This window comes from Dicentrarchus labrax, unplaced genomic scaffold (genome assembly GCF_905237075.1).
Source record: "Dicentrarchus labrax unplaced genomic scaffold, dlabrax2021, whole genome shotgun sequence".
NCBI lineage: Eukaryota > Metazoa > Chordata > Actinopteri > Moronidae > Dicentrarchus > Dicentrarchus labrax.
Window position 1 is genome coordinate 28805145 of NW_026136714.1, and position 15690 is coordinate 28820834.

The 15690-nt window shown below is 40.8% G+C and overlaps 1 protein-coding gene across 3 annotated transcripts in view; it reads right to left on the reverse strand.

The window, feature by feature from the left end:
• Nucleotides 1-875: 875 nt before the first annotated feature.
• Nucleotides 876-15690, reverse strand: part of nsmfb (NMDA receptor synaptonuclear signaling and neuronal migration factor b) — a 55231-nt gene continuing 40416 nt past the window's right edge. For all 3 annotated transcript variants that reach the window (XM_051422312.1, XM_051422310.1, XM_051422309.1), the window contains 4 exons: nucleotides 15506-15585; nucleotides 15132-15234; nucleotides 12927-13002; nucleotides 876-7932 (listed from right to left, as the gene is read on the reverse strand). In XM_051422312.1, coding sequence (XP_051278272.1) covers nucleotides 7835-7932; nucleotides 12927-13002; nucleotides 15132-15234; nucleotides 15506-15585 — 357 coding nt within the window. In that variant the 3' untranslated portion in view covers nucleotides 876-7834. The remainder of the gene's footprint in view (nucleotides 7933-12926; nucleotides 13003-15131; nucleotides 15235-15505; nucleotides 15586-15690) is intronic.

The window sequence follows — 15690 nt, forward strand, 5'->3', positions numbered from 1 at the left end:
CCTCCTGCTGGGTCACATCATGGTGGAGCATGGGAGAGGTTAATTCGTTCCATCAGAGGAGTTCTTAATTCCACTTTGAGAGCACAAAGTTTGGATGAGGAGGGACTACAAACTGTCCTCTGCGAGGCTGAATCAATTCTCAATAGCAGACCCCTTACGAAGGAGTCTACGGACCCAAATGACTTAGAAGCATTAACGCCCAACCATCTCCTGCTTCTCAAGACCCAGCCCCCCCTATTTCCGATTTGTTTTGGAAAAGTTGGACTAAGGAGTACTTACCACAACTACAGGGGCGCCAGAAGTGGACAAACTCAATGTTTATGGACTGTAGGAACACTCACCGTTTGTGTTTTAGCAGCAATAAATATACATAAATCAGTAATCGAGAGATGTTTTTATTGAAAAACCAGCGTGTCCGGCAGGTAAAGTTTTCCCCTGCTTAGCCTCTCAGTGACTATATTGTTTGTTTGTTAGTCGCTTAACAAACAGTCAGAGGGACATTTGGTAAAATGGTAAATGGTAAATGGACCTGTACCTGTATAGCGCCTTTCTAGTCTTCCGACCACTCAAAGCGTTTTTACACTACGTGCCACATTCACCCTTTCACACACACTCACACAGCGATGGCAAAGTCCATCGAACAGAAACTAACATTCATACATTTCATGTAACTCACACCCAGTGAATACTAATATAATATTATATCAACAGATTAGTAATAAGTGCGATAATTTATTAGAGACTTTAATCCAAAGCACACTATAGGATCATGAGCCCATACATTTTCATAAAAGGTGGAGTTAGAGCAACATAGAGCTACATTGACCTTTCTACTGTATTAACCATCACTCAGTCAATAAGACAATGAAACAAGCTGTGTAGAACTAATGTTTACTGGAAAAGATGCTTTAAAAACAATATTTTTATCACAGGTTATTACCAACATTGTGCAATGCAACATTTCTTTGCTAGTAGTTCATTTAGAATAAGTTTCACATTGGATTAAAGTTCCACTGATAGTGTCTATTCTATAAGGAAGAACCCAAAAGCTCAGGAAAGCTACCCAGACATATTTTAACTTTGTATCAAAATCACCAGATACCGTCATGTTAATTGGTAAAATACCTTTCATAATAACAAGATTATTTTCTTTATCAAGACATATGTATTATAAACCTGTTTTTGACCATTATTTGTAACATCTACCACTCCTACAGTATCTACTGCATATTAGTCTAAGAAAGCTATTCCAAAATGTAATGCTCAGTTAGATGACATACAAATTGATGCAAAGTAAAACAGACGTTACATAAACACATTATTTTTCCACTCGTCCCGAAATATAATCATAGCCCAACTGGAGGTGTCAGGGCAATCAAAGCAGCATCAATCCATCATCCTCATCAAACTCAATCATGCTCCCGACTGAGCCCTGGCAATCTTCATGGAAACCAGCATGAGTGCCAAGGAAGGCACAACAATGCTTATTAATAATTCGAACAGGGGGGAAATGTCTCCTCTTCTCAATGGTGACACGTAGTTTCATTTGGAAAATAACAGGAGAAGAAAGGCATTCAAATATCAGTCTCTTGATTTGTGTAATTATGATCTCAGGAAATGGAAATGGCAGCTTCAGTGAGCCAGCACCAGTCAGACTGTGTGCAACTCCAGTGCTATATGAATACAAGTCCTCAATGCCGCTATTTCAAAGTCGCCCACACCTAAAAAAGATTGCTGTGACGGTCCTTGACTCTCTGAGATTATCCCTGTTCAACTCCTTTTTAATATTAAGGTTAGGAGATGTCCTCTGCTTTCTCCAGTGGTCATTTTGTATGTACAGTAGCGCTCAGTTCTGAGTTTAAAGCTGCAAAAATATTTTTTTGTTTATTGTGACGGAGATCTCTTGTAGTCATGAACCCACAAACAATTCTCTCCTCTCAGCTCTTTTAGCTCACTGTTTTGGTTTTTCAGTTGGTAAATTTCACTCTAATCAGCAGTTTGAAAATTGACCCATTGTATGCTACCTGCCCAATACCAAATGGCGATAGTATGTGAAATTTGAGCCTTAAGTGAAAAAACTATTTTTTTGGTGACCTAATTCCATTGTTTATCAATGCAGATAATCTTAGACCATCCAGTGGAGTTTGCTTGCAGCCTGGTTCATCAGATTGGATGTGATAAAGGAGAAACATCAACTAAACCACTGCTGGAGTCAGTCAGAACTTCAATAATCTCAATAAAAGTAATGTAAATGTTATATATCCCAACAATCTCAGCCAGTGTACTACCATATCCAGCACAAAAGAGGGGGAAGAATTTAAATGTACAGTAGGTTATATGAAGTACGAATGCATTTAGATACAGCATGAAATCCAATATCAATACTGTATATATACAGTAGTGTCAAATGTAAATGCACCTAAATCATGTTTTAACACAACTGTATAAAAGATGGACAACCATTGAGAATGTAACCCTAACCCTAACCCTAATTAGGCTCTGGGGTTTAGCCTTTACTTAAAATCACAGCAAAGGAGAAAGCAGAGGAGTCCTCTATGAGCAGGATTAGTGCTAGACTGCACTTTAGTAGAATATAAAGGAGCCAAGCAAAGAAGAGATGGTCAGTCTTCAACATACATTGTTTCTGTCCATCATCCACAGTACTGTAAATCAATAGTCATTAAATTCCGAAGATATTACAGACTAACACAATACCTTGAACAATGTTCCCTATCTTGGAGTTAGAGTTACACAAATATAAAGAACCATACAGAAATATTCATAAACAGTATATTGCTACAGAAGAAATATTTAGGGAGTGGGTAATATTTAAACAAATACTCACAATTACCAGATACTACCTCTAAGCAAAGAGATAATTGAGCACACATGAGGCTATGAGGTTCATCCATTTCACAGCATAAAAAATCCAAAACAGCCATGTTTGAGAATGTAAGCCTCTGTGCTACAATGCACGAGCAAATAGAAGGAACCATTTAGTGTTCTGTGATTTTAACATTAATGGCAACACTAGCAACATAAGTGGCAGTACCTCCTGGCCATACGAAATTGTATGAATTTCAAATAAAATGGTGTACATTTTCAAACAAAAGCCTATGACCAAACAAATAAAGGTTGTTTTTAAATTAAAGAAATATGGAATAACCTGTAATAGCTCATATGATATATTCAGTAAAACATACATTTCACTGACAGGAGGTTAACCGTGACCAAAAAACGGCAAAGTGGAAGCCACTGGAAATAAAAAATGAACATTTCTGTTAATGAGAGGAAAGCAGCAGATTGCAGTGGAAATATCCTGAATTTATCAAGACAACAGGTGACTGTGGAAGAGGTGGAAGTTCAAATAACATTAATATTATATATTATATACTATTATATACTTATTATATACTAAATGTGAAAAGAAATTGAAATAAAGGCCTGGTTCTCTGAGCAATTCAGTTCCTGAATTGGACCAAAAAAGGTGCCAGTACCCTTATTAAGCACAACCATAACCCTAACCCTAACTCTTTTGCCATTTTTTTATATGTTTTAGCAAGGACATTTTCAGTGCTTATTTCTTTGCATCTCTGTGTAAACACACAGCTATCTTAATGCTAAGTCCAGAAACTCAAAGCAGTAATTTTTAGGCTTTTATTATCTACCCCTTGGAAAAATACTGAGGTTTATACCTTGGTGACCTCAGTGGTGGGTATGGCCATGCTCACCAGAGGTGATGGCACCCAATAAGAAGTAAGGGTACTCATGTGGACCAAAATCAGTAGTATCAAAACGGTATGGTTCTGGCCCATTTCAGGCATGGCAGCAGTTATTGCACAAACCAGTGCTGCTATTGGGGTCTGTTTGGAGCCCATGGCATCAACACAAATTTGTCTCGTCTGACCATTGTACACCACTATGGTCTTATACTAAATTATCACAATTAATTTGACAGTGAGGTGGTGATACATGCTACTTTGTGGCATAAGTTGACAACAGTATGAAGCATTTTTAACACTAACACAGATATAAATTTAAAGAATTTACAGTAACTCATGATTAAACCATTCAGCTACAGATGCACTGCAAAAGGATGGTATCAGTGTTGCTGAGGAATAATCCACTGAAAGGGCTCCAGTCCAAAAACCTACTCAGCCATTTTAAAAGAGTTTAACCTCTCATTTCACACTCTTCCAAAGCAGTGATTATTGCCCCCTTTAAAAATCAGTTACAATATAAAACAGTTCTCTTGAGACAGTTATTAACTTTACTAATATTTAATAACCTGTTTTACATCCTCACTGGCAATAAGGAGATATTTCAAATGCCTAAATGTCCAAATTTGGACCAAAGTTCTCTTTATAGAATGCACTAAGATGTTGGCATCTGAATCCTCCATTCTGATCCTGTAAGCTAAGAACTATTCAAACACTTTAATGCTATGAACACTTCTTCCAGCTCGGCTGACTTGCAAGGATCAGGAAGCAAAATCAAGACACAAATGTACACATCAGTAGTTAAAGGGCTCAGTCAGCCATGGTCAAGACACACACATTTAAATTCTTAAAAAGTAAGGAAGCATATGTGGATGAATGACATATTGTTTTACAATTGTAATTCATCCCCTGACACATTCCTTAAAGCTGCAGTAGGTATAGCTTCACTAATAATGACAAATAACCTTTTGTTAAACAACCAATCAGCTGAGAAAAATACACCGAACAGCCATAACATTATGAGCACTGACAGGGGAAGTGAATAACACTGATTATCTGGTAATCATGGCTCCTGTCAGTGGGTGGGATATATCAGGCAGTAAGTGAACATTTTGTCCTCAGAGTTGATGTGTTAGAAGCAGGAAAAATGGGCAGCGTGAGGATTTGAGCAACTTTGACAAGGGCCAAATTGTGATGGCGAGATGACTGGGTCAGAGCATCTCCAAACCTTCAGCTCTTGTGGGATGTTCCCAGTCTGCCGTGGTCAGTACCTATCAAAAATGGTCCAAGGAAGAAAAAGCGCTGAACCAGAGACAGGAATGGGGGGGCCAAGGCTCATTGATGTACGTGGGGAGTGAAGGCTGACCCGTGTGGTCCGATCCAACAGACGAGCTACTGTAGCTCAAACTGCTGCAACAGTTAATGCTGGTTCTGACAGAAAGGGGTCAGAACACACAGTGCATCACAGTTTGTTGCTTATGGGGCTGCATATCATTATGACCACCAGGGTGCCCAGGTGATCAGAATTTTTCACAGATTTGTTCACAGATTATCTGTCTCATGTACAACTGTCAGGATAAACTGAAATAGTGAAAGTCTCAGCAAACGACAATTTTTTTTTTTTTATTATAAAAATGACTTACTGCAGCTTTAACTTCAATCTAAATCAAACTCTTGATCCTGAAACCAAATTATTGAAAAAATGAGGGGCAAAAAGACTTTACTTTTGTTGGATTCTCCTCATTCTTTCCTACCTTTGTGAGGACATTTGGTCTGCAAAAATATCAGGAATGCATATAGACAATGAGTTTAATGATGAAGCTGCATATTTGCAGGGGGGAGGACATGGCCACCTCAGCACAAGCTTCAGATGGAGAAATGTAAATGTCACTCATCCTATCTGACACCTGTGCATCTCTCTCGAGACAGACGACCACCCACCTAGAGCCGAAGGATCTGTCCTAGGTTTCTGCAGTTTTTCCTTGCCCTTGTCGCCAAGTGCTTGCTCATGGTGGTACTGTTGGGTCTCTGTAAATAATGTTATAAAGAGTTCGGTCTAGACCTGCTCTATTTGAAAAGTGTCCTGAGATAACTTCTGTTATGAATTGGCGCTATACAAATAAAACTGAATTGAAGTTTTAAAACAGCACTTTCCCCCAAAACGTTTACGTTTTTAACTATACAGTGTAATGGGGTAAGCCCTTGCTTTACAAAATAGAATGACTTCCTGCAGGTTAGGTGAATAATGCAGCATCTGGCTAATACTGGCCTTTGTTGTATAATGGGTTATACTAGTGTGATATAATGGACAGTATGTAAAACTTTTGAAAGGTTTAAAAGGGGCAATCTACCATTTTCGGTCTAGTCCACATAAAAATCTGTCACTTTAAAGTTGGAGAAAATACCCCAGATGATGTCATAGTGTCTGGTGAAGTCATCAGGGTTTCTCAGCTTGGGCTCAGACATCAACTTTAACAAGAAGCCTGTGTCTCAAAAGGTTGGGCTTTTGGAATTTGGTAATAAAAAGATGCTATCCAGTGCAGTATGGGAAATGTAGGATCCAGTGTTGTTGGAGTTTTGAACCATAGTAGGGAATAAAGTCAGGACATCTTGAGATTTTGATTATTATTTTTCTAATAGTCCCCCAGCGTAATGAAAGTAAAATACTAAATCACTGGAGTGCACTTTAAAGTCAGCACAAAACATATATGCCATTTCAACTCTAGTGAAAATGTCCTGATAGCTACTAAATAGATATTAATGAAACAAATGGGTATGACAAGGACTGTGCTTTAAGACACAAACCTTCATAATGTGATATTAACTGAAATTATTTGACTAGAGCACTGGCTTCAAGAGTACCGGTTTTAAGGGTGTATTAACAAAGGGACAACAATTTGATGGTGAGTAGAATCAAAAGTAAGTCAAAGGAAAGTATCACCTCCACCACTACTGCTACTTTTGAGTTATTCAAGTTAAGTCAAATTCAAATTCACTCCAAAACATGTGAGTAAATTAAGTGTTATTAAATACACAATATGTATGTTATCAGTACGCATTTTTGTCTGCTTGTCAACCTCTTTACAGAGAGACAAAATGCAAGTAAGCTATGGACATACACATGCAATGCAAACACAAAATCAGCACCTGCGAACTAACATCTCAAGAAAGAATAGCTAGTGCTGTAATGTTATGAAACATGCATGGATACATCTGTCTGTTTGGCTACAGTTGACTTGAAAGACTGAAAATGTAGAAAACCTCTGCCCTTCACACATATACCTGATGGTCAGAACATTCCACTAAAGGTGACTGTGTGGAGTATGAAGGCCTTGGATTCTGATCTACAGTATGTTGCCAAAAGTGAGTATAATTCTTAGTACCAAACAAGGGATTTAACCTGAGTTAATACATCAGTCTGTACAAAATACTTACACATTTATTTTAAGTTTTAAAAAAACCTGTGTTAAATAAACACATATACCTATAGACTACTTAAATGCCTAGAGTTTTACATGATAGCAAGGAGAGAGGTGCTGTAAATCTATTCTCTAATGCTCCATAAGCACTTGTTTATTTACATGTAAGCTCTCATCCCCTTGTGAATAACTTCCACAGCTGACAAAGAAAATACTTCCATCCATACAAGCCTCCATCTTTAAAAGAGCAGATAGATTGGCTAAAGGAAAATAAAATCTGTCTCCCTCTAAATGCTAGAAATGAAGAGTTCTGTTCTCTGCTGTCATTCTTGTCTAACAGTTCTCTCTGAACTCAAGAATCTAACTCTAGTTAGCATCTTCTGACACATTTAGGCTAGGATGATGAGTCCCTCACTTCTCCTCCTTTTTCTTGCTCCTCTCTTTCTCTTCTTTCAGAGACGGGGTGGGAAGTGAAAATGGATAAGGGAGAGAAAAAGTACATCGCTGGCGGAATCTACAGGGCCACCCTGCCTCTTGAGAAGGGAACAAAAAGACCCAACTGCGCTGCTGCTCCAGATCTGCCACAGAGCCATTCAGGAAGCATTTCGGAGGCCCTGCAATCCAAACGCCCTGTCACCGTACAGCGGACTTTGACGTGAGATAACTAGCCAACAAGCCAACAAAAGGTGTGCGAAGTCACAAGAGGTCGTCATAGTCCAGCAGCTTCGAGTGCTGGCGGCTTTTCCACAGGCGAAAAAGACGGAAGTCAAAGTACATCTCGATCATCTCTTTTCCTGCAGCCACGAGACAACACAAAGAAAACAGGATTAAGGTTACAAACTGGTACATTGTTGGGAAAAGCTGACCTCATCTAGCATCACAACAAAAATTCTGGCACATGATATCATTCTCCGCTTACTCACTTCTGTGCATTTCTCTGGAATGGCGCCTGTTACAACGGCAGCCTGTTATGGCAGCTCCTATGATTGTTGTAGTTTTAGTTTGTTTTCAGTGTGTTTTTAGCCTGTGTTTTTTTTTGCTATTTTTAACAGTTTTCTTACTTTCTTAGTACCTTTTCCATATCGCCAAAATACTTTTTCTTTTTAGTTTTTGTTTGCACTGGTCTCCATGGTGATGGGGAGTCGCATTGTTTACACCCCTGACTAGATGATTGCCCTGAGGCACCCTAGCATCCTGACTGGAGAGAGACCCTCCATACCGGAGGAGCTGAGGAGGAGACGGCGAGGCTGCAGAGCAGGGGTTAAACGGAGGATGAAGAAGAGGAGGTTTAAACCTTACATCTTCACAGGAAACGTAAGGTCGCTGGCAAATAAAGTGGACGAACCGGAGGGAGTGTAGTATCATGTGTTTCACGGAAACGTGGCTACACAAGCAGATACCGGACTCCAACATTACCAATCTGCGACCAGCAAGAAAAAAGGAGGGGGACTGGCCGTGCTCATAAACAATAGGTGGTGTAACCCCGGGCACGTCTGTGTGAAAGAGCGTGTCTGCAGCCCGGACATCGAACTTGTCGCCATCGAACTTCGTCCATATTATCTGCAACGGGAATTTTCCAGTGTTATCGCCATCACTGTCTATATTCCTCCGTCTGGGAAAGCAGAAGCAGCGTGTGACGTCATCCACACTGTGACTGCAGGACTACAAACGAAACACCCAGAGGCCTTCATCATAATCACAGGGGACTTCAACCACGTTTCTCTCTCATCCACACCCAACCTTCCACCAGTTTGTCACATGCACCACCAGAGACAATAAGACCTTGGACCTGCTGTATGCAAATGTTAAAGATGAGTACAGCTCCACTGCCCTGCCACCACTGGGCAGGTCAGACCACAACCTAGTCCGGCTCTCACCATCATACAAACCAGTGGTTCAGCAACACCCAGTCAGAGTGAAGACAGTGAGGAAATGGTCTCCTGAGGCACACTGCGCGGAGCACTAGAGGCCACTAACTGGGATGCTCTGTATGAGCCACACGGGAGGACATTGATTGCCTTACTGACTGTGTCTCTGAGTACATTGGGTTCTGCATAGACAACACCATCCCCACTAAAAAGGTCCACTGTTACCCAAACAACAAACCGTGGGTAACTAGCGTCCTGAAGGCCCTTCTCAACGAGAAGAAGAGGGCCTTTAGATAAGGGAACTCAAACGGTACAAAGAGACCCCAAACGCAGCATCAGTGAGAGCAAGGACAACTATATGAGAAAACTGGAAAGACAAACTGCAAAACAGCAACACCAGGGACATGTGGAGTGGGATGAAAGAGATCACTGGCTTTCAGAGGAGAGGAGGGGGGGCAGCTGGGGGGAACAAACAATGAGCCAACGAGTTGAACCAGTTTTTCAATAGGTTCAACTCTAGCTCTCCCACCCCCGGCAGCCCTCCTAATGCTCCCCTGAGCAACAACCCCAGGACACTCCCACAACCCCCCACCACCTCCTGCCCCACACCCCCCTGCTGACATTCACCACGGACTCTTTCACACCTCCAACCCCCAGGACATCCTCACATCTCCCACAGCCACCTACCACCTCCTGCAGCAGACACCTCTCTGCATCACCCTTGTCATCCCCACCCCCCAACCTACTGCTGACACCCATCTCTCTGCTCTGGAAAACATCCTGCCTGGTCCCAGTGCCCCAAAGAGGACGTCCTGTGACACTGGAGGACTACAGGCCGGTAGCACTGACCTCTCACATCATGAAAGTCATGGAGAGACTGGTCCTGGCATACCTCAGCCCATTGGTGTGCGCATCGCAAGACCCCCTGCAGTTCGCATATCAGCCCCATGTGGGGGTTGATGCCATGATCTACCTGCTGCAGAAGGCTTACTCCTCACTGGACAGACCCAACACATCAGTCCGCGTCATGTTCTTTGATTTCTCCAGTGCCTTCAACACCATCCAGCCCGGACTGCCTAAGGCCAAACTGGAGAACATGCAGGTGGGTGCTGACCGTCTGATTGGTAACATCGGGGCCCCCCAGGGAACTGTACTGTCTCCCTTCCTCTTCACCACCTACCCTCCAGTCTTTAAGTACTGCACTGAGTCGTGTCATCTTCAGAAATTCTCTGATGACACGGCTATTGTGGGGTGTGTTGAGGGTGGGAGGGAGGCTGAGCACAGGGACCTGGTCGACCGCTTTGTGAAGTGGTGTGGGGAGAACCACCTGCAGCTGAACGTGGCAAAGACAAAGGAGATGGTGGTGGATTTTAGAAGGAACAAGCCCGTACCCTCTCCTGTCAGCATCGGTGGGACAGATGTGGATATGGTGTCAGCGTATAAGTACTTGGGTGTCACACTGAACAATAAACTGGACTGGTCCACAAACGCAGAGGCCATCTACAAGAAGGGCCTGAGCCAGCTTTATTATTATTATATGTCTGCAACAGGACGTTGCAGACACATAATAATAATAATAATAATAATAATAATAATAATATTATTATTATTATATTACAATATGTAATGATAATAATAATAATAATAATAATAATAATAATATTATTATTATATTACAATATGTAATGTATTTTATTGTATTTAAATGTACCTGGCTGACGACCCAATTTCCCTTTGGGGATTAATAAAATCTATCTATCTATCTATCTGCTTGCTGATTTTAGATGGTCCTGTCCAACACACTGACAGTATGCAATTAGTGGACAGAGCTCCTGGCTCTGAAAAGTGAGGCCATGCGGAAGTGCTTTATACCTGCAATCTTTCTAATGGCAAGCTCCATTGGCTACAAATAAAGAAGTATTATAGTAAGTATGATAGTATTGTTATATGGAGAAATGAGACGACCACTTGATTTATTAGCTCAGTAATAAGTTTCCTAATGAGTTTATGGTTTCAATCTCTAGTTTCAGTCTTCTTTCATACAGCATGATGTTCATTTAGTAAATGATGGTCCCATTTAGAGTAAAATAGACTATAAAGCAGGGTATGCTTTAGGGCGTGGCTACTTTGTGATTGACAGGTGATTTTCAGTGAGTCCGTCCAGCTCAATGCACCAAACTCAGCTCAAACTGTCAAACTAGGTCAAATATGGATTAAGATTCTGTTACTGCGTTGACTATTTCTCTCATCAAATCTTTTCACAAACATATGTGACCAGGAAAGCCATCATTGTTTCCTGCTACAGACAAGTCAAAACTAAGCGGAGCCAAGAAAAGGATGTGTTGTCAGAAATGGAATATAATATTCATAGGTATGTTTTCATTAGCGTATATTCACCTGAAATATTGATATATAATATAAGAATTGTTGTGTTTTCGTTTGTTTGTTTTTTCTTTTATCTGCAAAGGTCCTCTTCTACAGAGGCCGCCATGTTGAACAGCCATGTTTCTACAGTAGGTCGATGCTAAAATAAATAAATCCATGTATGAAGATACAATTTACTCCAAAATGGTATAAAAACATAATATCATACACCAATGTCATAGAGTGATTTTGTTGGCAAGCTATTTAGCAAGAACCTCCGTGCTAATAAATTATAATCTAATAGCTTCTGATCTATGAACTAGAAAACAAAGCATCAAGGCAATATATGTGCACTTACTCAACTCAACAACTCAATTTGCTAAAAGCAATTTGGACAGTTTGACATTTATATGCAAATTGCATTGAATACATTTAAATGCAGAGGGCAGAAAGATATTGTACAAACATCTCAGCTTAAGGACTGATCTCTGACCTGTCGAATTAGTACATTCAGTCCAGTAATATGAATAAAGTACGACCGGTGCTGAAAGCACTACAGGTTGTATGTGTGGAGAACAAAGAAAGAAAGTGTAGAAAGGATGCAGAGGGAGGACAGGAAAACAAACAGGCAATAATTCTCTGGAAGAGGAACAAGAAGAGTGCAGTCAGTAGAGTGCAGCAGCCTGTTGCAGCAGCTGTGTGTAAGTTCAAACTTAGCCTAGTTATAACATAACATTACTACACAAGTATATTATTATAAGTTGTGATTTATGCACTACCAAAATGAAAGCGGTTGCACCACAGAGATAGGTTACAACTTAACTCTAAGTAACAACTAAATAGGTGCACATGCCATATGGTGGTGTAAATCATACAATGTCACAGAATTATACTAATTTTTCATATGGTGAAACAGTAATCAAATAGAGACCTAATGTATTCATATGATATTTCCATATCCATCTAGTTTACTACGATACGCTACAAAGCCAAGTGGTTCATGCAAGCCAGAAAGCTAATGTGCACAGTAACCATGGCGATAGAACTCTAATCGTTGATTTGTCACTTGCTTTAGTTATGACTTTACAAAGTAATCATGGTTTAACCATGAACTTACACATAGCTGGCGCAACCCAGTCCAGATCTCCACCAGGTGTATCCCAGTGTAGAGTAGATATACAGGTAACGTGACACATTAACACACTGTGATTGGCTGTACATGTGAAAGCGTACAGCGACTATGGCATCATGGGAACTAGAAATGACTGATGAGGGATGCATTGAATTCACACCTACATGTTTGCTCACACTCCCCATTGTGCTTTCTTCAGTGCTGAGAGGCTTACTGGCATTGATTAATGCCCACAATTTACATTCAGCAAGTGTACCAGTGAGGTCGATAACAAGTCAAATACTGTATGTGTGTTCTTTGTGTGTGTACATGCTGTGGTACATGCAACTAAATATGTGTTATCTGAGTAAAGACAGCAAAAAAAAAAAACAATAATAACATGTGTGAGTTTAACTGTTAGCAAATGTGTGTGTAGTGCTCTCACCCTGTGCAGACAGCTCTAGTGGGGACTTGAACTCGACTGAGGAGGGTCTCATCAGCCTCTTCAGAGTCTGAATCAGCTGCAGAGAAAGAGGGAGAGACACAGAGAGGAAGAGTTAGAGAGAGAGAACAATTAATTCCAAATGCCATCAGGCGTTTTTAAAACAAACACAAACAAACCTGTGATGATGCAGAGATATGACTGTATGCAGAGAGCAGGAGGAGGCCCTGCAGCACCGCAACAGAGTGTGTGTGAAAAGGTTAGCGTGCCACTTACACTGCAATAGTGGAGTACGAGCAAGAGGCACTGGTAATGTTTTATGGCCATATAGACACATCAGTCAGAGTTAATCTACAGTGAGGTAAAGGTCTGGTAGAGCAGGGTCACATACAGGCAGGTAGTGGAGGACAAACAGACTAACTGTACCGGCCTTTTAAAGCTGACACAGACCCTTGTGTCCTTAAAAGGTCCAGTGTGTAACATTTAGGAGGATCTTTTGATCAGAAATTTAATATAATATTCATAGGTATGTTTTCATTAGTGTATACTCACCTGAATATAGAAATCATAATGTTCAGTTCAATTCAATTTTATTTGTAATGCACCAATCTCAGGACACTTTTCAAATAGAGCAGGTCTAGACCGAACTCTTTATAACATTAATTACAGAGACCCAACAGTACCACCATGAGCAAGCACTTGGCGACAAGGGCAAGGAAAAACTGCCTGTTAAAAGGCAGAAACCTAGGACAGATCCTCCGGCTCTAGGTGGGTGGTCGTCTGTCTCGACCAGTTGGGGTGGGTTGTTCTCTCCAAAACATGTCAGCATCATTTCATTCTATAAGTCATCACATGCACAATATTCTGTTCAATTGTCAGAATGAGTCAACATAATCATATCAACATAATACCATGAATACCATATACTGTATTTATTTACAGCACTGTAGGCTACATGTAGGCTTCTGGGCTCTGAGTATACTGTGGTCATCTAAATGTATCTGTGGTTTGTTGCATTTGTATGACTTTAAATACCAATAAAAAGTACTTAATGGGTGAGTGGCTACAACTGCTAGCCACTGACATCTTACACCTTCTAAATGTGTTTGAAATAATGCAGGTATCTCAGCCTATTTTGAGATGATATGACTTTACTCCAGTTAGCTGCTAATATCAGACTGATTTAAACTAAACTAAAATCTGTGGCAGACCCTTTCTAAAGAAAACAATTTCTCATCTATGATTTCAGTGTACAACGGGGGTGGAGTTGAGTGAAGGTAGCTCAGTCTATTAATAGTTGCTCTCCAGCTGAGCTTGCAGGAGCGCGCACAGGCAGCAGCAGGGGGAAAATTGTTAAATGCAGCGAATAAGCCCTTCCCTGTTCATCCCCCTAGTCGTGTGACTCGCACTCAATCACTGTGGTGAAGATGCCAAATATCACTGTGAGGGCCACAGAGCACTGCTAGGACTTCTTTATACTCAGGAGGTATAGGCCCAAGGCACAAGAAAACAAGGACTGTTGTAAATGTGCTACAAGCAGCATTTTGAAACATTAATATATCACTTTCAGATTAATTCCTGCTTGTAATCACTGTAAACAAATGAGACCATGGAGAGATAAATAGCAGGCCAGTTCACAGAATTGTAACATTTGCGGCTCCACTGAATCAACAGCATTAGCCCAGCACATTATTTGGCATTTTTGACAATTTCACATTACATTCTACACCTAGCATTAGCCTTTTGCTAATAACCAGTGTTTATCCATTTTTAGTATCTCTTGGAAACTTCTATTGTGTTGTAACTTAGTTCTTGTTTGTTCTTACAGCTTTTTTGAGCCTCAGAGCGGAACAGCTGCTCACTGTACGGTGTTTGTCAGTGCTGTAAAACGGAGGTTATCATTTTTCCAATATTGAAGTTGGAAATAGCCAACACAAATGTGGGCATGTTCATGTGCATGCTGTATGTGAGTGTGTCTGCATATAGCGAGTATGTATCAGTCTCCGTGGGGGTGGAAGGGTCATGACAGGGGTACAGGAGGTGTGCGTGAGTGAATGTGTGAGCATGTTATTGCAGTGCAGGTGAGTGGGTGCATGTGTGTGTAACTTAATTGAGTGGGTGTCAAAGATTCTATTTTCCTGTCATGTCAAAGTGCTGCATGTGTCTTCACACACAAATGACTCAAAGAGAGAATACAAAGATAGCTACCTTTTCTCCATTAGCGCTCCCCAGCACATAGCATCCCATGATGTGGATGAGGTTGGGCTCTGGGTTCAGCTTACTCATCAGCCTGCTGAGCCGCCGCCAGAACCTGAACACACAGGAGAGGTTATGAAAATCCACAACAAATGGGTAAGAGCAGCAGAGGAAGTGATTTACAAAGACGGTTAACGTCATAACTGCCATATGGTTTTTGATGCACTTGCACTATGGTTGGATATATTGATCAAATGGTTTTATGCTTTTTATGTAAGAAAGAAAATTTGTCACATTCTTTTCATAAACATTTAACTCCTGTGTTTGGAGATGTCCCCAACCCTTAACAAATGTGTTTTTGGTTACACCTAAAAAATTAGTCTTACTGGATCATGTCTTCCTCCTTCTCCACTTTTGCAAAGGTGGCGACTTTATTCTTCAGCAGGTACAGGTGTCCCGGACCTCCCTGTAGAGAGGAGCTTCTGTTACTACAGATTCTGGGAAGTATAGTATGTTGTACAGTGTTTCCTCTAGGATTTTTTTTAGCAGTGGGGGCAGGCCTGTCCAAACA